The 23,859-nt window shown below is 37.5% G+C and overlaps 1 protein-coding gene across 1 annotated transcript in view; it reads left to right on the top strand.

Moving 5' to 3' along the window:
• FAM199X (family with sequence similarity 199, X-linked) overlaps positions 1-7,648 on the top strand; it is a 30,926-nt gene extending 23,278 nt beyond the window's left edge. Inside the window, exon 6 of the mRNA XM_005899281.2 lies at positions 964-7,648. Within this exon, the coding sequence (XP_005899343.1) occupies positions 964-1,134 (171 nt within the window). The 3' untranslated portion in view covers positions 1,135-7,648. The remainder of the gene's footprint in view (positions 1-963) is intronic.
• Positions 7,649-23,859: the final 16,211 nt, after the last annotated feature.

Raw genomic sequence — 23,859 nt, 5'->3', positions numbered from 1 at the left:
TTGCTGATGTTGCTGTCTATTAGCTCCTAAAATGTCCTATATGTCTTGTATGTGTGTGTGTGTTAAATGTTTTCTTAAAGTTTTAACCATGAATGTTTCTTTGTAGCTCTTTTTTAAATGTAATAATGCTTTCTCTAATTTCTGACTACTCTTTTCACAGTTGAAAAAACTCTGTATAGTATTTTTGGACGCATAAAAAATAGAAAGTTTAAATGTATATAGCATAGTTCTGTTATGCTTAGTGGGAAAGTTCGGTTCCTTGCAGTGGTGACAGTGTGGAGCTAACTTACAGATGATAAGGGTATCTCTATAACTCTTGGGAACCCAGTGGTGACTTTTCCTGGAAAGTGATTCTTTACTTGGTTCTTAACCAAAGTAGCAGAAACATAGCCAGCTTTGTTGGTTGCCAAGGGTTTCCTCTGTGTATGTGGTCATTCTTTTTTGGCATCAGTTCACCAGTGGCAAGAAATAGAGTACCCACTGGGTTTCTAATGGGCTTAAAAGATGGCATTTGCTTAATATGAAAAAGACATGGTTCTTTCCCAGCCATTGTAAAATTGCTAATGCTTTTGGATGAAAGGCACCTTCAAAGAATAAGCATTAGAGATTTTGACAGTGTTCTCTACATTTGTTTTCATTATTGTTCACTGCATGTTTCCTCTGCACTGACACCAGTGTACCTTAATTTGATATAAAAAAGCCTTAGAAATGATTGGTTATCCACAACTAGTCAAATGATCAAGTTTCAAACCTTCCTAATCAGATTTCCTAGTCAAATACCATAAATATAGAATCTTGAAAAATTGTTTTCATGTCTAAGCTAATGGCTCACTTACTAGAACCAAGATTGTACTGCAGAGGAATTTGAACATCTCTATTCAGAAAATATCGAATTTGATCCATACTTTGGGGTGGGTATGCCAGAACTGAACCTCACTGATTTAGAATTTTTTATTTTGACAGAAGCGATCCAAACAGCGGAAGTTACAACAGAAGGCCTTACGCAAGAGGCAGCTGAAAGAGCAGAGGCAGGCTCGGAAGGAGAGGCTCAGTGGGCTCTTCCTTAATGAAGAAGTGCTGTCCTTGAAAGTGACTGAGGAAGACCATGAAGCAGATGTAGATGTTTTGATGTAATAAGGGTGAATTTATCAGCATTGTTTCTAAGCATTATTCTATCCTTATTTGTTTACATGCATCTTGACCAAACTTTTGGTTAGGGCTGTGCTGACGTACCGTTCATAATTTAGGTCTGTGGTTCTCAGCAGATGGTCCTCGGACCAGTAGCTTCAGCATCACCTGAGAAGTTATTAGAAATGCATACTCTTGGGTCCCACCCCAGGCCTAGTGAATCAGAAATGCTGGGGGAGGGGCATAGCATTGTGTTTCAACAGGTACCAGGTTATTCTGCCACACACTCTAGTTTTAAGAACCACTGATTTAGTAAATGTTTTGACTATTTAAACTTCAGAGTGGTTAAGTGGGCTTTTTCAGATTAGTACTTTAACAGTTTAGGAGATTTCAAGGTACTGCTGACAGATAATTTATTATGTCAGTATAGAATGTGTAGAGATCATAATTCAGTTTCTTCTTAATGTTATGATTTCTTGGTTTTTCTGAAGGGCCATAGCATAATTCTCAATTCCTAGTGGACGTCTTTTTTTTGAGGTTGTAGGGATAGAATGTGGATTGCTGTTTACAATAGTGCCTTCATTAGGTTTATTTGTTTTCATTCATTTTAACTCAAATGTGTAAAAAATAGGCCCTAACATCTTAGGTTTGTTTTTTTCACTTTGTGTATGTTCAGAATCCTTTCTGCAAGTGATGACTACTGAGAAAATAATGTTACTAGTAGCTGAATTTTAGACTTAATGCTACATTGATTAATATTCAAATGGAAAAATCCAGCAAGCAAAACAACCAATTCTACTTTTCACTGCTTTTTGAAATTTTAGGCTGTGAAACTGTCTTAAAGGCAAGAAACATCTCTGTCAAGTTCTTTTTGTAGGTTTTTTTATTTTCAGCACAGCTCTAATTTTTAAATATTTGGTGTAACAGCTTTATGGCATGTGAATAAGTTAATGTTCAAAATTAACTCAAGAAACCCTTACAGTTCTGCTAAACTCTATAAATCGCTAGAAATACACTGAGCAGTGAGATATTTAAAAACCTTTGCTTCTTGGCTACTAATAGTACTCTAATTTTAAATGTGAAATCATAGAGTCTCTAAATGTTTTCATGAAGAGTTTGTTATCATGAACATTATAAGTAGTGTGATTCCTTTTATTTTCCCACACATCTTTAAACATTCACACGGGTTAAAGAAAATGGAAACTGATACTACTGACAATCAAGCTGCTTTCTGACTTTCATAATTTTCTTTTTATTGTGGAAACTTGGGAGGTAATCATGATTTTGTAGGATGAGTTGTCAATATTTTTTTAAACTCTAGAGTCAGAGGTTGATAGATTCCTACCTTTTTTACACTGTATCATATCAAGTAATCCATTAAAAAGATTAACAACATAGATCCTTAATTCTCAGCTGTGAATTCCTAATTCTCAGCATAACCTTTGCTTACAATCATATGTTTTGAAATTTTTACTTTATTTTGGTTCCTCAAAAGTTAAAGAATTGAAACTAAAGGAAAAATTGATATATTGCAGCTTTACTGAGGTCTGTGGTATGGTTGTAACATTTTGAAGACTACTAAATTCATACTTTAAAATTTTACTGAAATAACAGTATATATGTGTATATGGTTGTCAGTTGGAGTATTCCCTCTAACGTTCCCCTTACCCCCTCTTTAGTGCTTCTGACTAGCTTAGAGGGCCCAAAGAGAGCTTGGGGATAAATCCCAGAATACTCTTGAGGAAGATTGAAAGGGTCCACCTTGTTGTGTTTTCCCTTCTAAATACAGAAAGAGTAAATAGAAGAGCAAATACAGCTGAATTCTCTACCTGCTCTTAGCAAAAGCAAAATTCCAGGGAATGACTGCCTGTTCTCTTTAGTTACTCTTCAAGGAAAACAGGCCCCTTTTGGAGACCATAGAGCAGCATGTATCTGTTAAATACTTGGAAACAATTTACTTGACAGTGACCAGTAAAAGAAGATCCTAATAAGACCAATTCCTCTACTCTCCCAATAATCGCAGTCTTATTACCATAGATTTACCTTAAGTCACTGTTAAACAAGTTTACCAAAGTGCCACAAAGCCAATTTTTAAAGTTTATAAAGGTTTGAGTGTTTATAGTAAAGTACACCATGAAGTGGTGTGCAAATCTGGATGCACAGTCTTTATGGTATCATAAATTAGAGATAGCTCAGTAAGGTGGCTTGGAAGAGATTGAAATAAAGAGCAGGAAAAAAATTTAAGCAATTTGTGTTTGCTTATGATTAAAGAGGGAGATTACAAAGTCTTTCTCTACCTACGCCCCCCCCCACCCAAATAAAACAACAGAAAAAGACAAAAAAATTCTTGTCTTTGTTAATGTGCTATACTTTTTTTTGGTTTTAATGCCTCATGTAGATAATTCAGGTTTGAATTATTTCTTTCTTAGAATAAATAATAAATTTAGTCTGATCTCTTTCTAAGTGCAATTTAAAACAAATCCAACTCAATTTTTTTCTTTAAAAGTGTAAACCTCGACTAACCAATTAATAAAAATGTAAGACTTATTTGCTCCATTGTCAGTTCTCAACTGTAGAGAATTGACATTAGAGCAAATAAGTCTTTCCCTTTAAAAATAAGCCTTGTTACATGAGGGCATGATTAAAAAATAAGACTTCTTAATTAAGGGCATAATGAAGTCACATCACATTTATCCAGAACATTTTATTAGGGATCTTGTGTGTATGTCAATTATATTTCAACAAAACTGGGGAAAAGAGACCTTGTAGAAGTCTGTCAGTCCCTACCACAGGTTTTAAAAGTGCAAACCTTGAGTTTAAACAAAATGATGCGTTTTTTCCTATATTTTTGCAACTGAGTTTAAGTGAGGCAATGTAGTATAATGTGTAGTGAAGTACAAAGGACTTTATACTTTATACTGTCCCAAGAAGAACTTAGAGTAAAATAACTTTATTTTTTGAGACTTGTCTCATTTTTAGTTAAGTGGTGGCTGTTTTGTCCATTTTGTCAGTCCTTTGGGTTAACTAGATATTGCTGAATTAATGCCAGAAACTGATTTGAAATTTGATGACTCTGTGGATTGGATAGACATCTCATTTTATTTAGCTCTTAGAAGTGCTAAAACCCCTCATAAAGGAAAACTTTTAAGAACTACTATATAAAGGTATTCAGATTCTGATGAGCTTTAAAAATTGTGAAATTTATCAAATGTCTTCATATTTAAGCCAAAAATGTTAGTTCATGACAAATAGAAAAGTCTTGTTCCCAGGATTCTCTAGTGTAGAGTCTTTTGTTTATAGCTTCCTGTGCCTTAAAGGTGAACTCTATACTTTTCGTCAACATTAGGCTTTTCCAAATTCAAAAATAATCTAAATGTTGTAATTAATTTTATAAAACGCCCATGCTCTTGGATATCAGTAAGCAAAGGCATTATATCGAACTAATCAATGATAATAGAGTACATAACGAAAACTTTCAGATCTTAAGTTTCACTTATATAACTTGATTTTTGGCCCAGCTAGGTCATAGAACATTGAAGTCATCTAAAGTATAGTTTTGGAGAAGGCAATGGCACCCCACTCCAGTACTCTTGCCTGGAAAATCCCATGGACAGAGCAGCCTGGTGGGCTGTAGTCCATGGGGTCGCTAAGAGTCGCACACGACTGAGCGACTTCACTTTCACTTTTCACTTTCATGCATTGGAGAAGGAAATGGCAACCCACTCCAGTGTTCTTGCCTGGAGAATCACAGGGACGGGTGGGCTGCCGTCTCTGGGGTCGCACAGAGTCGGACATGACTGAAGCGACTTAGCAGCAGTAGCAGCAAAGTATAGTTTAATGTATTTGTTATTTTTTTCCCCTGATAAAACTCATAAAGCAGAATATTTTTTTATTTTACTTATTTTATTTTTTGGCCTCACTGTGCAGTTTGCAGGATCTTAGTTCCCTGACCAGGGATTGAAACTAGGCCCTCGGCAGTGAAAGCATGGAGTTACAACCACTGGGCTTCCAGGGAATTCCCAAGAATATTTTTTAAATTGAGTTAACTCTGGAAAGATAATTTTCAAGGCAAAAGTACTTCAAAAGCAGAGATTATATAGCAATTTGATTTGTTTGTTAACTTTAGTGATTCTTGTATTCATTTATGTAATAGCATAACATTCCTCTTCCTTTTAACTTCTTAACGCTTGTGTTTACAAGAAAAAATGTTTGCTTCAAACTGGGAAGGGGTTACTTAAAATCAGTTTATAGTTTGAGATGGTTGATAGGAAAATTTCCAGTTACAGTCAAATGATAGTATTGATGTTGCGCACACTGACATTCAATATGTCTAAACTTAGAGGTAAGTTTAATCCTTAAAAGGACTATTAGGTAGAAAATAAATATTTGTATACACATGTACTGTGATAACTTTGGATTCATTTTAAGTCTGACAAAGTAAGATAAGTTTTATCTTTACAATTAAATTATGCTAAGTGGTGGGATGTATCTGAGAGAGATTTAGACCTAGGCATCCTTATCAGTGTAGTATCTGGAACATAGCTCCTTAGAAATGCTTAATTCTTATTTCTTAATCCTTAATTCTTATTTCCATAAGGCTTAGAAAGAACTCTACAAATTCTAAGTAACTGGCTATTATTAATAAGAGTAAAAAATCTACTATACTTCAATAAAATATTTTAAGACAAAAAATAGGAAGTTGCATGGTATAGCCGAGTTGACTCACTAAAATTTTATTTACATAATTTTTCTAATATGAAAATTACTTGTTTTCAGCCCCCCTTCACAATTGTATTTTAAATTAAGGTTATTAATGTTTTAACCTAGATCATATAATGGTAAATTAATTTTTTAAATTTGATATCCGTACTGAACTTGGAAAAACTGATTTGGTCTTCTCCGATTTCAATAAGTATTGTTGGATTTCTTTGTTACATCTTTGTGGTCAATGGGACCTGTGGAAATCTGTGTTCTTTTTTTGTGAGGGATGGGGTAGAAAAGAGGAGAGTAGTCTAATTATACATATGCAGAGAGTAGTCTAATTATGCATTTTGACTATATAAAGGTAGTTGTAGAATTAATATGTATAAATGACAAATTAACACTTACCTATTGTGAATTGTTCTAAGGAACAGTGGCCTGAAGCCATGGCTTGTTTTGTGGAGCTGCTTGCTCTTTAATAGTAGCTGACCAATTGGATTTAAGTTGAGACTTTGAGGTTAGGTTACCAAGCTGAGGCTTTTAGGAATGGAGCAGACCATGTCTGTTCCTGTAGTGAATCGATTTAATTTCCTCTTTGAATACTCTAATTTAGATATATGTATTGTCCATTCTAAATCTTTGTGTTGGGAGTTTTATAAAATTGTTTTCAAAAGCTATTAAGAATAAACACAAGTATATGTAAAACATTTCACAGATGGTTGAAAATTTCAATTTTTTTGTTTTAGTTTCAAAGGTTAGTTATGTAGCATCAATATCATAACCAAAGCAAGTAGGACATTGACTGGTTTGGAGAATCTTCAAGTAGTCTTAAATACTGTAATGTATCAGATTGTTAACCAGGATTTTTTTCCTGTATTTCTGCTAAATGTATTACTGTATTAATGCACTTTTGTATATATATATCTGTCTTCTGTACATTCTGTACTTACTTCAGTGTATATAAAAGCTGTTTTTCCTGAAGCTGTGAGGGAAAAACAATAGCTGTAACACAAGTCACTTCTATTTTGAGTTTCCTCTTGTACTTGAAAGTAGTCATTCAGTAGTTAAATCTATATAGTATGTACGGTTGTAATTAAAATGGTAATGTGGCAGAGCTGTCTTTTAAAACTGATTATAAGAATGAAAAGTGTTTTAGTTATAAAAAATTGTAATATTTTAAATTGTCTCTTTTGATGTACCATGGATTTTTACAAACCCACTGCTGCTTACTACTTTATACTTCTGAATCTACTCCTTTTCATGTCCCATCCTAGAACATTTATCATCAGAAAAATTTCTCTCTTTTCTTTTGCTCAGTTTGGTTAAGGCTGCGTAGCTTTTGTTTTGTGTAAGTCCCAATTCCCCAGATGTCACTGGCAAATCTCTTTTCTCCTGGAAAGATCAGATTTCTAGAGACATTAGAATTCATAGTAAGTGAAAATTAGGTCTAACGTTGTTTACAAAAACCAGATCTATTTTCCTTCTAGAGTTTTCTTAAGTTATATAAAAGTAATGTCTGTGAGCAGTTTTATGTATTGGTACAGAAGCAGTTCAGCTTTTCAGCAGCAACTTTATCTCTTGCCACTAGAGGGAGATCTGTGGTTGCTCTCTCCTTTGGAAAATGTCTTGGCTGCTTTTCATTTGTTTTTAACTTAAAAGGTTGGAATTGACCTCGTGCTCAAAATTCCTTTTGTGATATTAAATGCTTTGATTTGTTAGTCAAAGGTAAGTTAATTAAGCTTGTTTAATAAAGCCAATATTATTCATGCTTTTCTGTAATTTCAATTTTTAATAAATGTGAGTCAGATATTAAGTGAAATGTGTGTGTTTATCTGTGTGTATGTGTTTCTTAAGTACTCTAAAACTGTATGTACTGTTTATTATGGTAACCCATAACCACACGTAGCTATTTAAGTGAATGAAAATTAAAATTTAGCTTCTTGGTCCCATTAGCACCACTTCAAGAGTGCTGTAGCCATATATGGTGAGAGACTACTGCATCGGAAAATACAGGATATAGAACATTTCCATCATCACAGTTCTGTTGGATAGTACAGATCTAGGTATTTTGTTTTATGTAGTGACCACTATCATCATTTTACCAGTGAACAGTAATCATTGACTCAAAACTTCTGCCCACAGTTACTATTTATAAGTGATTGGTATGAGAGGAAGAGTGTGCTGCATTTCATTGTCTACTTCCTTAAGGCCACTATCTAAGTTGGGAGCTTGATGGTTTAATGGAGAAATTTCTCAAATATTGACTATTTCACTTGACTATTAATACAATTTAATGTTTGAATGATGTGGAAATTAGGTGCCAGTTTCTGTTTTGATTGTTGCAGAGTGCTACCATGGAGATTTCTCTGAGTTCATCCTTCTCTGATGCAAAATCAGTCCTAAGTGACAGTACTAGGACATAGATTTTTAGAGTCTATTAAAAAAAAACTACTTATTTCAGAATCATCCCTCAGAGTGTTTTTTTTTTCTTGGAATGTGAGAGCTTTAAGAGAATCACTGTTATTTAGGTCTGACAATCTCTACCTCTCCCTCACTATCAGTTTGAATCTCATGGTAAGTGGGATGTTTTAGTACATTATCTGTGTTTCTTAGCTGATAGATACTAAATTTAAGTACATTACTTCCCTTGTAATGGAGGAATAATATTTTTAAAATTCCAGTTTATTCATTTGGTTGGCAGGATCCCACTCTATGCTTCTTTTTACTCAAAACAGCAGATAATTGAATTGGCATATTTTCTGCTTTGTCTTATTAAAAAATTTCAAGTAGAAGAGTAAAATGCATCCCCATATACCATATCTACTTCAACGCTTCTCTCATGGCCAGTCTTGTTCCTTTTACCTCCCCATCCACTAAACTGTGAAAAATTCTGAAAGAGATGGGAATACCAGACCACCTGACCTGCCTCTTGAGAAATCTGTATGCAGGTCAGGAAGCAACAGTTAGAACTGGACATGGAACAACACACTGGTTCCAAATAGGAAAAGGAGTACATCGAGGCTGTATATTGTCACCTTGCTTATTTAACTTATATGCAGAGTACATCATGAGAAACTTTGGGCTGGAAGAAGCACAAGCTGGAATCAAGATTGCCGGGAGAAATATCAATAACCTCAGATATGCAGATGACACCACCCTTATGGCAGAAAGTGAAGAAGAACTAAAGAGCCTCTTGATGAAAGTGAAAGAGGAGAGTGAAAAGGTTGGCTTAAAGCTCAACATTCAGAAAACTAAGATTATGGCATCTGGTCCCATCACTTCATGGGAAATAGATGGGGAAACAGTGGCTGACTCTATTTTTTGGGCTCCAAAATCACTGCAGATGGTGACTGCAGCCATGAAGTTAAAAGACGTTTACTCCTTGGAAAGAAAGTTATGACCAACCTAGACAGCATATTAAAAAGCAGAGACATTACTTTGTCAACAAAGGTTCATCTAGTCAAGACTATGGTTTTTCCAGTGGTCATGTATAGATGTGAGAGTTGGACTATAAAGAAGGCTGAGTGCTGAAGAATTGATGCTTTTGAACTGTGGTGTTGGAAAAGACTGTTGAGAGTCCCTTGGACTGCAAGGAGATCCAACCAGTCCATTCTAAAGGAGATCAGTCCTGGGTGTCCATTGGAAGGACTGATGCTGAAGCTTCAATACTTTGGCCACCTGATGTGAAGAGCTAACTCATTTGAAAAGACCCTGATGCTGGGAAAGATTGAGGGCAGGAAGAGAAGGGGATGACAGAGGATGAGATGGTTGGATGGCATCACCGACTCAATGGAGATGAGTTTGGGTGAACTCCAGGAGTTGGTGATGGACAGGGAGTCCTGGCATGCTGCAGTTCATAGGGTTTCAAAGAGCTGGACACAACTAAGCAACTGAACTGAACCGAACCACTCACCTTAGCTCAATACTTGATGATAGTAAAGTTCACAGGTATTATTCTTCATTTTTAAATATTATAGTATCAAGTTTTTTTAAAAGATAATGGCACTTCTGTATTATACATAACTATGATATCACCATCAGAGAAGGCAATGGCACCCCACTCCAGTAGTCTTGCCTGGAAAATCCCATGGACCGAGGAGCCTGGTGGGCTGCAGTCCATAGGGTCACTAAGAGTCTGGCACGACTGAGTGACTTCACTTTCACTTTTCACTTTCATGCATTGGAGAAGGAAATGGAAACCCACTCCAGTGTTCTTGCCTGGAGAATCCCAGGGACGGAGGAACCTGGTGGGCTGCTGTCTATGGGGTCACACAGAGTCGGACAGGACTGAAGATACTTAGCAGCAGCAGCAGCATGATATCACCATACTTATTAAAGTAATTCCTTAATATTAAATATCTGGTTTACTTGTTTGAAATCAGAACCATTACCATCAGCCTTATTTCAAAATTATACTTTTGTTAGCACTAAGATAGAATAATTATTTTTATTATTGCTTGATAAGTCCTGGTGGTGTGTCTTGAGCATATTTCCAGTGAAAACAAGATATGTATTGCTTTTAGATAAAAACAAAGTCCAGTTTTCCCTACTACTTTATTAATAAAGCCATGGAATATTTTGGATTGCAGGTAGAAGGTAGGGAAAATAGCTACAAGATAAGTTGAACTAGGTATTTTCTCTCTCACCTACCTCTGGGTCAAAGAATTTTCTTTTTCAGCCAAGTTGGACCATATGGTAAATATATGAATGCTCGGTATTTATAAATAGGTATGCACGGGTACTGTGGGGGATATAAGGTAAAAGTAAAGATTCTTATTCTTTTTCCCTTAGAAATTAATTTTAGAAAATCTTTTAACAGATGTGTGACTGAAACTGTTGGTTTTGGTTTTATATTTTGAAGTACTGAAGTTTATACTTTCCAAATTATAGAATTTGAGAGCTCAAAGAGACTTTAGAGATCATTTAGCTTGGTGGTTCTCAAACTTGAGTGTACATCAGAATCCCCTGGAGGGCTTGTTAAAACACAGATGGCCGGGCCCCACTCCCAAAGTTTCTGATTCAGTAGGCACTCTTAATGACCTCCTAGGTGATTGTGAGGCTGGTCCATGAACACATGGAGAACCACTGATGTAGCACAGTCCTCTTTTCTGCATTTTGCAAATGAGGAAATTGACATTAAGAGGAAGGTGACTTTTTCGCTCCAAACTAGTGACAGCTAAATCTTAAGATGTTTATTCACACCCCAAGTGCAGTGTTTTCCTGTCGTGCGTTTGTTTCCTTCAGAGAAGTTGCCTCCAAAGGATTTCTTCTGAGTCCTTTCAGAACATTTGGATTTTCTTAGTAATGGTAAATATTTATCTCCCCAGATTTGGAGTTTTAAAATAAAGTCTAGGGATTCAAATTATTGGCAAATTTTTTTTGCATGCTGATATATTTTTCTGGGGAGGACTGTGTATCTTTTTATCAAGTTCTCAAATGAATTTTCTTCCCCCTAATGGCCAAGGCTCTGTTCCTTTAGGGCAGTTTGGCTTTTAGAAATAACCAAGGGTCATTTAGAGGACTGTCTGGTGGTTAAACATGGGTGAGAAAGCTGGCTACATTTGGTCAATGAGGTGTGATTTTAAAAGACTTTCTTTTGTGGCCTAAAAAATGGCTTCTATCTATATTAAAGGAGTCCCAAAGTATCTGGGGCAATGACAGCATCATTGGACTGGGTATATGGTAATACCATGAAGTGTGGATGTTATTAATTTGAGATATATTAGCTCTGACTTATTGATTAAAATAGTCTTCATTACTTCTTAGTTTGTATCCTAGAGAAAAGTCTTCCACTAATGTTTTAAAAATATTGTCTTAGATTTCATGGAATTATTTATTAAGTTGGCAATAACAGAACTAGATGGTAATCCGAAAAGTTGAGGACTTCTCCTGTGGTCCAGTGGTTAAGAATCTGCCTGCTGATGCAAGGGATACAGGTTCGATCCCTGGTCCAGTAAGATTCCTCATGCTGCGGGGCAGTGCCACAATGACTGAACTCACACTCTAGAGCCTGTGAGCCGCAACTACTGAGCCCATGTGCTGCAAATACTGAAGCCTGAGCACCTAGAGCCAGTGCTTTGCAGCAAGAGAAGCCACCACAATGAGAAGCCCAAGTACCACAACTAGCGTAGCTCCCGCTCTCTGCATCTAGAGAAAGCCTATGCAGCAACGAAGACCCAGCACTGCCACAAATAAATAATTTTAAAAGTTTTTAAAATATTAAAAATGTTGGAAACATTTTTAGATTTTATAGATTTTATTTAATTTAATGGTCATTACTCTCTATTTTGCAGATGAGAAGCTTGAGGCTAAGAGAGATGAAGTGCTTTATCTAGGTTCTGTAGCTGAATGATGGTAGATGAAGGATTAAGTCTCGAGCTGTAAACTAGTGTTCTTTGCACTGTATAACACTGCTTTGTATCACGTGGTTACTTTTCACAGTGGTTTGAGAGAAATCACAAGAGTTTGGTACAGAGCAGTAGTTAAAGTGTGGGGTCCAGAATCATCTGGGGAATTTATAGAAAATAATGGCATTTAACCACCTGTCCCCCCTCACCCAGAAATAGTGAATCAGAATTTCAGACAGTGAGGCATGGACATCTACTGAGTTGTAATGGACATTTTATTTAGGAATAAGTCTGTTTACTGAGAAGTTATAAAGATCGCACTGAGAATTCCTGTATACCTGCTACCCGGTGCCCTAATGTTAACATCTTACATAACTCTGGTATATTTGTCAAAACTAAGAAATCAACATTGGTACATTACTATTAACTAAACTACAGATTTATTATTTCTTCATTCATTATTTGATCTCAGTTTTTCCACTAATGTTCTTTTTTTAATTTTTAATTTAATTTTATTTTTTAGCTTTACAATATTGTATTGGTTTTGCCATATATCAACATGAATTCTTTTCTGTTGCAAAATCCAATCCAGGATCCCTCTTTCATTTAATCATCATGTTTCCTTAGCTTCTCCTATCTGTGACAGTTTCTTTCTTCACTTGTTTTTCATGATCTTGACAAATATAAGATGAACTGGTCAGGTATTTTGTGGAATGTCATCCTCAGTTTGGGTTTGTCTGAGGTTTTGAGATTCACAGAGGATTACGACAGAGGTAAGATGGGCTTCCCAGGTGGCACAGTGGTAAAGAATCTGCTTCCCAGTGCAGATGTGGATTTGATCCTAAGGTCAGGAAGATCCCTTTTAGAAGGGAATAGCAACCCACTCCAGTATTCTTTTCTGGGAAATCCCATGGACAGAGGAACCTGGTGGGCTGCAGTCCATGGGGCTCCCAAAGAGTTGGATATGACTGAACAACTGAGCACACACCATAGAGGTGAGGTGCCATTCTCATTATCCTGAAGGGTACATACTATCAACATGATTTTTTTTAGCTGCACCAAAGGTGTATCCTAGCTTTATTAGAGGGCCCACACTGCAGTAAACATGAAAACACAAAATCTCATCAGTTTAATAATAATAATAAACACCCAAAATGGAAAACTGGGAGCAGAAAAGAGGCCCCTGGGCCAGGGGCACAGGGAGCCCAGTTCATGGCACCAGGCCTGGCCGCAGGCTGCCCCCCACCCCCATTGCTGTTGCTATGAGGTTGGGGGAGGGGACCAGCAATTGTCCTGTGGGAGCCACTGTTCACCTGAGTCGAGTACCCTTATTTCTTCTGGGGTGTGCTCAGCTTCTTCATGCCCCAGACCTTGTCCAGCAGGCCAGAGATGAGGGCCTCAGTGGGTTTGTAAGTCAACCAGCAGCTCCTTGACCCTGGTAGCCCACGTATCATTGCTCTCCATGTCCAGTTCATCCACATTGATTTCTAGCTCTGGAATCTTCTCTTCCTGGGGTAGGGGTTAGGGAGGAGGGAGAAACAAGGGCCTGGCAGTCTTTGAGCTGCTCCTGGATCCACTTCTCCAGGTTGAGACGCTTCTGTAGCTCCTTGCAGTCATACTTGACCATGACCTTCCCTTGGTGCCTCACTGGGCCTTCACCTGCAGTGACTTATGCCTGCATTACTGGATCCCTTTTGGGCTTCCCTGGTGGCTCAGATAGTAAAGAATCTGCCTGCAGTGTGGGAGACCTGGGTTCAATACCTGGATTCAATCCCTGGGTTGGGAAGATCCCCTGGAGGAGGTAATGGCAATCCATTCCAGTATTCTTGCCTGAAGAATTCCCCCATGGACAGAGGAGCCTGGCAAGCTACAATCCATGGGGTCTCAAAGAATCAGACACAACTGCGGGACTAAGCACCTGGATATTGGCCTCTCATTTATTCAGTCATTTATATCAGTATGGATTCATGGATATTTATTTTATACTTTGGATTATAACATAATACCATGTTATTTATTTTGTTGCTCAAATTTTTCCAGCTCTGGATGTTGGGAACTCTTAAAGCTTGGCTCCAGCATCCCTTTGATCTACTCCTATCCTTTTGTGTTTTGAGCACTTTATTTTGGGCACTACATGATGCTCCAGCCCTAGAATCAGCATTTCTCCAAGGAGCATTTTAAAAGCTTCTTGTGATTCTAATGCAGAATTAAGTATGGGAATCACTGATATTGAGGGTCAGCCATATTCTTCTGTAAATCTCCTAATGCCATGAGCAGACCAGTCCTATCTTGTATGTTCAAAAAATGTAGTCATCTTTGATTCATTCCTCCTCCTTTTCCACGTTCAGTCTTTTCACAAAAGCTGTTTTCTCCTTATCAGAAACAAAAGCAGCATTTTTGAAACTTTGATGTAGCTGGGATCTAGTTAAAATGGCAGACTCTAATCTGGTGGGTCTGTGATAGGAGCCCAAGCTTCTGTCTTTCTAGCAAGTATTTAGGTGATATGAATGCTGCTGATCAATGAATTACATTTTGAGTAGCTAGCATCAGAACAAAGTTCAGACAACTTAGGACATCTCAAGAACCTCCACGGTTGGCCTAACTCCAGTCTACTTTCCAGCTTCACCATCTATGCAGTTTTTCATTTACCTATACTCAAAACAACCAGTCTACTCAGCATCTGTAGTACTCACGTTGTGATGTGGTCCCCAAAGATCATGGTGTGTCACTCCTTTGTGTAATTCCCTTCCCTTAGGTGTGAGCTGGACCTTGTGAGTGATTAGGTTATAAAAGACTGTGACTTCTATCTTGCTTGTGCTCTCTCTTGTCCTCTTGATTGCTCACTCTGATGAAGCAAGCTGCCATGCTGTAACATGTCAGCAGAGAGGCCCCTCATGGCAAGGAACCAAGGGACTGAGGCCTTGATAGAACAGCCCATGAGAAACTGAATCCTGCCAACAATCATGAATGAGCTAGGAAATGGATCCTTCCCAGTAGAACACTGAGATGATGGCAACCTTGTGAGAGACCCTAAGCTCAGGGCACCCATCTAAGTCATGACCAGATTCCTGACCCACAGAAACTGTCAGATAATAAATGTGTATCATTTTAAGCTGCTAAATCTTGGGGTTATGTTGTTATGCAGCAATAGACAACTAATACATTACTTATGAAATATACAATGAAATGATTTCCTGTTGCATCCTTGTTATCCTGCAAAGGAAAACTCAGCTGCTGCTTCCTCATCTGTGTATTAAGCAATAGGATGCCTACTATATGCTAGGCACTGTGTTAAGCATAAGGGATAAGTGGAAAATAAGCAGACAGTCTCTGCCCTCACACAGCTTGCATTATTTTGCTTTGGTTTTCAGTTTCACAAAAGATGGAACCAAGATGTATTTCATTAAAGGGAAAGCTATTTTTTAATGCCAATAAAGTAGGAAGGAAGTAGTCTAAAGGAGCTTTAGCCTGTATGACATTCTTCATTTTGCAGCATTTACTTGTCTTCCCCACTATCCTTCATTCTTACATCCCCATGGTTCCTTACACATGTACAAAGAACTTTGCTAATTTAATACTAATAGCTTTGTTAATCTGAGCTTAATGGAGATTGCAAATCAAATAGAGTTACTTACAAAATCCAAATGGTTTTATTCATTTTCTCCTATATTTGAAAGAGGATATCCATTGAAAGCATGAATACTGTTTATCTCTTTGTAAAGCCCTGTTCCTTTCAACATGTTGTAGGTCATGATAATGCTACTTACTAAGGTTACAAGTTCTATTCATGGCAAAATGAAGTAAAGCCATTTATAGGCTGATGAAGATGATTTATCATTCTTCAATATCTTAGAGACCTATATTAAAATTCTCTTATTTTAAAATTTTATTCCATTAAAATAATTTTCTTAGGATTCCATTATTCAAAATTTATCTGTAGGTATTTGATTTAATTTTATATATTTGCACAATACCCCGTATGATAGAAATATGCCAAAATATATTTTAAGATAGTCATCATTTTTAGGTTAATTGCACACAAATTTCCTGAATACCCTGAAGCTAATTCCTGTTTATAGCTAGAATAAATTCATTAGCTTATAAATTTAGAGTTTCTAAATACTTGCAAAGGAAGAATATTCACTCAGTGACCCTAGCAACATTGACTTGTAATTAATCACTTTACTTCGTGACTCATCTATGATCACAGTACAACAAAAATGTCACGTATGCTTAGTGGTATTAACTCAATTTGTCTCTTATGCAATCATAAAATTACATTGTCATCAGAGGACTATGAGTATATGCTAATAAGATAGTTATTAAAATATCTATGTCCATTGAGAGTATGATCATTTAAACCTCTCAAAGAATTCAGATTAAGTAAATAGTTTATTATATAATTTAAAACATCACCATTTGTAGCAGAGGAGTTTGACACCTAGTTTTTCCTTGACTGTTGAAAGAAATATGTTTGTTTTTTCCTTTTATTATTTTTTAATTGGAGGAAAATTGCTTTACAATGTTGTAATGGTTTCTGCCATCAGTTCAGTCAGTCAGTTCAGTCGCTCAGTCGTGTCCGACTCTTTGCGACCCCGTGAATCGCAGCACGCCAGGCCTCCCTGTCTATCACCAACTCCCGGAGTTCACTCAGACTCACGTCCATCGAGTCAGTGATGCCATCCTGCCATACAACAATGCAAATCATCCATAATTGTACATATATCCCCTCTCTTGAGCCTCCTCCCCTTCCCCATCTAGGTCCCCTAGATGACCCCCTAAAGTAGTTGATGTTTTCCTCACTCTTAAAGTTACATTTTCTACTAGTTCTATCTGATCTTTTTGTTAAATTTTGTTAGTTAAGTCACCATTTGGTGTACATGTAAAACACTATAAAAGAATAGTAAGTAAACATGGAGTGTGCCTGATTACCTAGCACTTCACATTGGATAGAGATGATGCCATCCTTGTTTGCATACCTCTAGAAGAAATGAAGTGTAAATTTTGATGGCCTGGTTTATATATGTATCATTTGGTTCAACATTGTACATAGCAGGTTGGTTTGAGTTCAAATGAACTCAAATGGAAACCAAAAGGGTACAATTTGCAAAATCCATACTCTGGGAAAGACAACAGAACAAACAACCCAATTTCCTGAATAAAAAAATTGCAAGGAAAACAAGATGCAGAATCCTGTCAATTAAAAGAGACATGAGACACATGGACATGTAACAGTGACTGGATATTCAATGATCTAAATTTTACAGAATAATCATTAATTTTTCCTAGTGTGATAGTGATATTGTGGTTATCTTTAATTTTTAAGGAGTTTATATTTTATGGCTCTATATTGACATATTTATGGATGAATTCATATAATGTTTGGAATTTTTTTCAAAATAATCCAGGTTGGGGAAAAATTTGGGGCAAAGACAAAAGAAGTTGGCATGATTGGGTAATTGTTGAAGCTGGGCAAGAGGTACATGGGAGTTAATTATAGTCTTCCCTCAATATTTAAATGTTTGAATATTTTAATAATTCAAAGTTTAAAAGTATGAGGGCAATATAAAAGCATTTTAAAAATCAAAAGCAGACATTACCACCAACAGACTCTTTAAATAAGTTTCTAAACGTTTCTGTTTCTTCAGGAAGGAAGGATGGTTACACTTAAGATCTGTGCCTTTCACTGTTTGTCCCTTATACTTAAAAACATGAGTGGGGAGAAAAGGAATGGTGAGGCTCCAAAAGGAAAACATTGGTAAATCTAAAATATTGACAGTATAACCTCACAAAATAGATATTATTTTTAAGAAGAGAAAAAATTTAAATAGATTTAAAATAGCACATATCCAAGTGTGGATGAGGGAGTAGAGAAATTAGAACTTTGTAAAATTATTTGGCAGTATCTTACTACAGCTAAACATGTATATACTTTAATCCTCAGCAATTCCATTCTTCGATATATGCCCTATAGAAAGGTGTGTGTTTGCTAAAAAGACATATGGAATATTTATAGCAATCTAATATCCCCAAACTGGAAACTACCCAAATGACCAACAGCAGAATGAATAAATAAATCAGGGCACATTTACCCACTGAAAATAGCATGCAGTCTTGCATAAATGATCTATGTGGTAGTGGTTTAGTTGCTAAGTCATGTCTGACTTTTCCAACCCTGTGAACTGTAGCCCACCAGGCTTCTCTGTCCATGGGGATTCTCCATGCAAGAATACTGGAGTGAGTTACCACGCCCTCCTCCAGGGGATCTTCCCCACCCAGGGATCCAAGCTGGGTCTCCTACATTGCAGGTGGATTATTTACTGACCAAGCCGCCAGGGAAGTCCATAAATGATCTATAACTACATCCATAATATGGATGAACCTCACAAACATGATGTTAAGCAACATAAACCAAATATAAGGAGTATATATTATATCTATGGTGTAAAAAATACAGGTGAAACTAATCTGTGTTGCTAGACTCAGGATAGTGGCTACCTTTATGGGTCTAGGGTGCCTCTAATGACTGGATGGGTATCCGAGGAGGCCTTCTGATATACTGGTAATGTTATATTTATCGATACGGCTGATGGTTAGTTAGCCTTTTCAGTTTGTAGAAATTCAATGAGCTGTACACTAATGTGCAATGTTTTGTAGGTATGTTATACTACAATAAAATGCTTCAAAATTAGTTTTTAAGTCACTAGGAGATTACCAGAGTCAAAATATTGTAAGGACATTGTACAGACTAGAAATTAAATTTGAATTTTAAGGATAACAATTTTAAAAAGAGGCTATAACTTACAAGTCTGTAAAGGGAAAAAATGGAGTAAAGAACTTGAATTCAGAAAAAAGCAAGAGAAAAATGTAGAGAAAGTAGTACAAATGGAAAGCACAAAATGGCTGAAAGAAATTCAACTACATTTTTCAAAGTTTTAGCAAATTAAAGCAACTAATTCTAAAAGACAAATGATTGCATGACTAGGATTTTATTTTTAAAAAGCCAAATGCTCTTTACAAGAGACATGTCCCATAAAGGTTGAAGGTCAAACAATGGGGAGAGATATATCAGGCAAATACTAATCAAAAGAAAGGTGGTATAGCTGTATTAACATCAAACAAAATAGATCTGAGGTCAAATATCATTATGCCAAAGAAAGAAGATGGTCATTAAGTAATGATAAAAGTTTCAAGTCACCATGCTGCTGCTGCTGCTGCGTCGCTTCAGTCGTGTCCGACTTTGTGCGACCCCATAGACGGCAGCCCACCAGGCTCCCCCATCCCTGAGATTCTCCAGGCAAGAACACTGGAGTGGGTTGCCATTTCCTTCTCCAATGCATGAAAGTGAAAAGTGAAAGTGAAGTCACTCAGTCGTGTCTGACTCTTAGCGACCCCATGGACTGCAGCCTACCAGGCTCCTCCATCCATGGGATTTTCCAGGCAAGAGTACTGGAGTGGGGTGCCATTGCCTTCTCCATCAAGTCACCATAAGAATACAGAAATTCTAAATCTGAATACACCTAACAACAAAGGTTCAAAATTTATAGAACTACAAGGAGATATTGACAAGTTCATATTATAGTGGGCATTTTAAATATTTTTTTCTCTGTATTTCTTAGGTCAGGCAGATAAAAATTCAGTAAATATAGATTTGAACAACACAATTATCAAGATTAATCTTAATGGAATATATACAACTCAACATTCAAAAAACTAAGATTATGGCATCTGGTCTCATCACTTCATGGCAAATAGATGGGGAAAAAATGGAAACAGTTACAGACTTTTTCTTGGGCTCCAGAATCACTGTGGATGGTGACTGCAGCCATGAAATTTAAAGTAGTTACTTCTAGGAAGAAAAGCTATGACCAAACTAGACAGCATATTAAAAAGCGTATCACTTTGCCAACAAACATCCATATACTCAAAGCTATTTTTTTTTCCAGTAGTCATGTACAGATATGAGAGCTGGACCATAAAGAACACTGAGCACCTAAGAATTGATGCTTTCAAACCGTGGTGTTGGAGAAGACTCTTGAGAGTTCCTTGAACCACAAGGAAATCAAACCAGTTAATCCTAAAGGAAATCAACCCTGAATATTCATTGGAAGGACTGATGCTGAAGCTCCAAAATTTCAGCCACCTAATGTGAAGAGCTGACTCATTGGAAAAGACCCTGCTGCTGGAAAAGATTGAAACCAGGAGGAGAAGGGTATGACAGAGGATGAGATAATTGGATGGCATCACTGACTCGATGGTCATGAATTTGGGCAAACTCCGGGAGATAGTGAAGGACAGGGAAGCCTGGTGTGCTACAGTCCACAGGGTCACAAAGAACTGGACATGACTGGGCAACTGAACAACAACATACATAGAACACCATGCCAAATTACTACAGAATTTTCAGCAAGCTGACACAGCATTTTTATGAAATTTGACTACATCCCAGGCCTTACAACTCATCTGAACAAATTTTTTAAAAAATCTTCTTCTGACCATTTCCTCTGACCATAATGTAGATAAATTAGAAATTTCACAAGAGATGATTAGAAAAATTCCATATTTTTGGAAGTTGAAAATGTACTTCTAAGCAACTAGTGTCAATGAAGAAATTCTGAAATTAAAAGATGCGTCTGAATGGAATGTAATACTATGCCTCAAAACTCACAGTATGCAGCTAAATATTATTCATGGGAAATTTACAGCTTTAAATGCTCATTAAAAAAGAAGAAAGGCTTAAAATTAATTCATTAAGTGTATAAGGTAATAATTCAGAGACAGAACAACCAAATAAAACTAAAGAGAATAGAAGACAAGTAATAATAAGAACAGCAAAAATGAATGAACTAGAAAACAAAGATGCACTAGATAGAATCATCATTGACATCATCCTCGAATCCTTTCTTTAACTCACAATCTACACTCAATCTATCAGCAAACCTGTTGGCTCTATCTGCAAAATTTGTCCAGAATCTGACCATGTCTTGTGACTAGCACTGCTATCACTGAGGTCTAAGCTGTCATCACATTGCTTGCCTTTAGACTGTGATGCAGGTCTGATACCTGTGAAAACAGAGGGGGAAGAAAAGAGAACTAGAGATGAAAATCCTCAGATTGCAGTGCAGCTCAAAAAAATCTCAGCCAGCTGAATGGGGTGCTCTGCAAAGATTACTGATGTGCAAAGATAGTCCTGTGCTGGCCAGAAATGTCAAGCCTTTGTAAGACTACCATGCTCAGTCATAAGCTGAGATCTGCCTGAGAAGGTCATGACCTCAGCTTAAAAATAGCAGGCCCTAAAGTAAACTGCAGGTAGAAGTTGCTGGATAGTTGCATACTTGGAGGCCGATTGTCTCCCAGTGGACACTTTCATGGCTACTACAGAATTCATTCTTCTTTGGTGTTGTTGAGATGAGACTCAGGACATAGTACAGGGTTCAACAAAGTGTGGGCCAAATCCAGCCTGCTGCATGGTTTATAAATAAAGTTTTATTGGAACATAGCCATAACTATTCATTTATTTCTTGTCCATAACTACCTTCACATTACAATGACTGAGATAAGTAGTCAAACAATAGAAGTTATATTGCTTTGTTATTGTTGTTCAGCCACTAAGTTGTGTCTGACTCTTTGCAACCCCATGGGCTGCACCTCGCCAGGCTCTCTTGTCCTTCACTCTCCCAGAGTTTACTCAAACTCATGTCCATGGAGTCAGTGATGCCATCCAACCATCTCATCCTCTGTCACCCCCTTCTCCTCCTGCCTCTCAATCTTTCCCAGCATCAGGGCCTTTTCCAATGAGTCAGTTCTTCCCATCAGGTGGCCAAAGTATTGGAGATTCAGCTTCACCATCAGTCCCTCCAGTGAATATTCAGGGTTGATTTCCTTTAGGATTGACTGATTTGCTCTCCCTGCAGTCCAAGGAACTCTAAAGAGTCTTCTCTAGCACCATAATTCAAAAGCATCACTTTTTTGGCACTCAGCCTTCATTATGGTCCAACTCTCTCATCCATGCATGACTGCTGGAAAAACCATAGCTTTGACTATACAGACCTTTGTCAGCAAAGTGGTGTCTCTGCTTTTTAATTTGCTGTCTAGGTTTGTCATAGCTTTCCTTCCAAGGTGCAAGCGTCTTTTAATTTCAAGGCTGCAGTCACCATCCACAGTGATTTTGGAGCCCAAGAAAATAAAATCTGTCACTGCTTCCACTTTTTCCCCTTTCATGCCATGAAGTGGTGGGACTGGATGCCATGATCTTAATTTTTTGAATGTTGAGTTTTAAGCCACTTTTTTACTCTCCTCTTTCACCCTCATCAAGAGGCTCTTTAGTTCCTCTTCACTTTCTGCCATAAGGGTGTTATCATCTGTGTATCTGAGGTTATTGATGTTTCCCCTAGCAATCTTGATTCCAGCTTGTGATTCATCCAGCCCAGCATTTTGCATGATGTACTCTGCACAGAAATTAAATAAGCAGTGTGACAATATATACATACAATATCCATGACAATATACAGCCTTGTGGGCTTCCCAGGTGGCGCTAGTCATAAAGAACCCATCTGCCAGTGCAGGAGACATAAGAGACCTGGGTTCGATCCCTGGGTCAGGAAGATCCTCTAGAGGAGGGCATGGCAACCCACTCTAGTATTCTTGCCTGGAGAGTCCCATGGACAGAGGAGCCTGGTGGGCTATAGTCCATAGGGTCACAAAGAATCAGACAGGACTGAGTGACTAACACATACACATACAGCATTGTCATATTCCTTTCCCAATTTGGAACCAGTCAGTTGTTCCATGTCTGGTTCTAACTGTTGCTCTTGATCTGCAAACAGGTTTCTCAGGAGACAGGTAAGCTGGCCTGGTAGAATTGTTATTGTGTAATTATTCTCAGTGACATTGCTTAAGTTCCTGGTTTATAGAAAGGATAAGATAAGCATGAGAGAGGTCAGGTAGTTATCTGTTCTAAGCTGTGTTCTCCCACAGGGATTTACTTGAGAAACAAGTACACTTGTAGAAAATGACTCGATTTTGCTCTAGTTTGTTCTTTTAGGATAAACTCTTTTAAACTCTGTTTTCATTTCTTCCTACTGAATAACCAGATGAGTTTTTCTCACTGCTCTTTAAATCACTTACACCCTCACCCTGGTATCTATGGCTTTGCTACCTGCTTTTCCTGTTGCCTCCTGTTTTTCCTGTTGCCTCCATACCTTCCCATTCCTCCAATGACAGCACTCAATGCTTCCTAAGCTGGCCCCTGGGCCATGAGCTGGCTGATCCCTTCTGATCCTCCTCCCAGAAAACTCCTCTCATAGATCCTTATAGTCTAATCTCTTCACCTGGAAAGTTGGTTTCCCTTCTGATCCATGGGCTTCCCTTGTAGCACCAACACTTACTTACTTACTCTGATCCATGGCCACACCCTTTAAGACCTGACTGTATATTCCTGTCTTTCAAGTGTCTCACTTATATACTCAACAAATATTTTTTGAGTGGCTACTCACTGGGGATTCTGAACTGAGAGATAGTCGAGGCCTGCTTTCTTTCCTGAAGTTTACATTCTAGTGCTTGGGCTTCCCAGGTGGTGCTAGTGGTAAAGAACCCGCCTGCAAATGCAGGAGACGTAAGAGATGCAGGGTGATCCCTGGATCGGAAAGATCCCCTGGAGGAGGGCATGACAACCTACTTCAGT

The sequence above is a fragment of the Bos mutus genome, chromosome X, assembly GCF_027580195.1.
Source record: "Bos mutus isolate GX-2022 chromosome X, NWIPB_WYAK_1.1, whole genome shotgun sequence".
Lineage (NCBI taxonomy): Eukaryota > Metazoa > Chordata > Mammalia > Artiodactyla > Bovidae > Bos > Bos mutus.
Note: the sequence above shows the minus strand (reverse complement) of the source record. Positions and strands in the feature narration are given on the sequence as shown.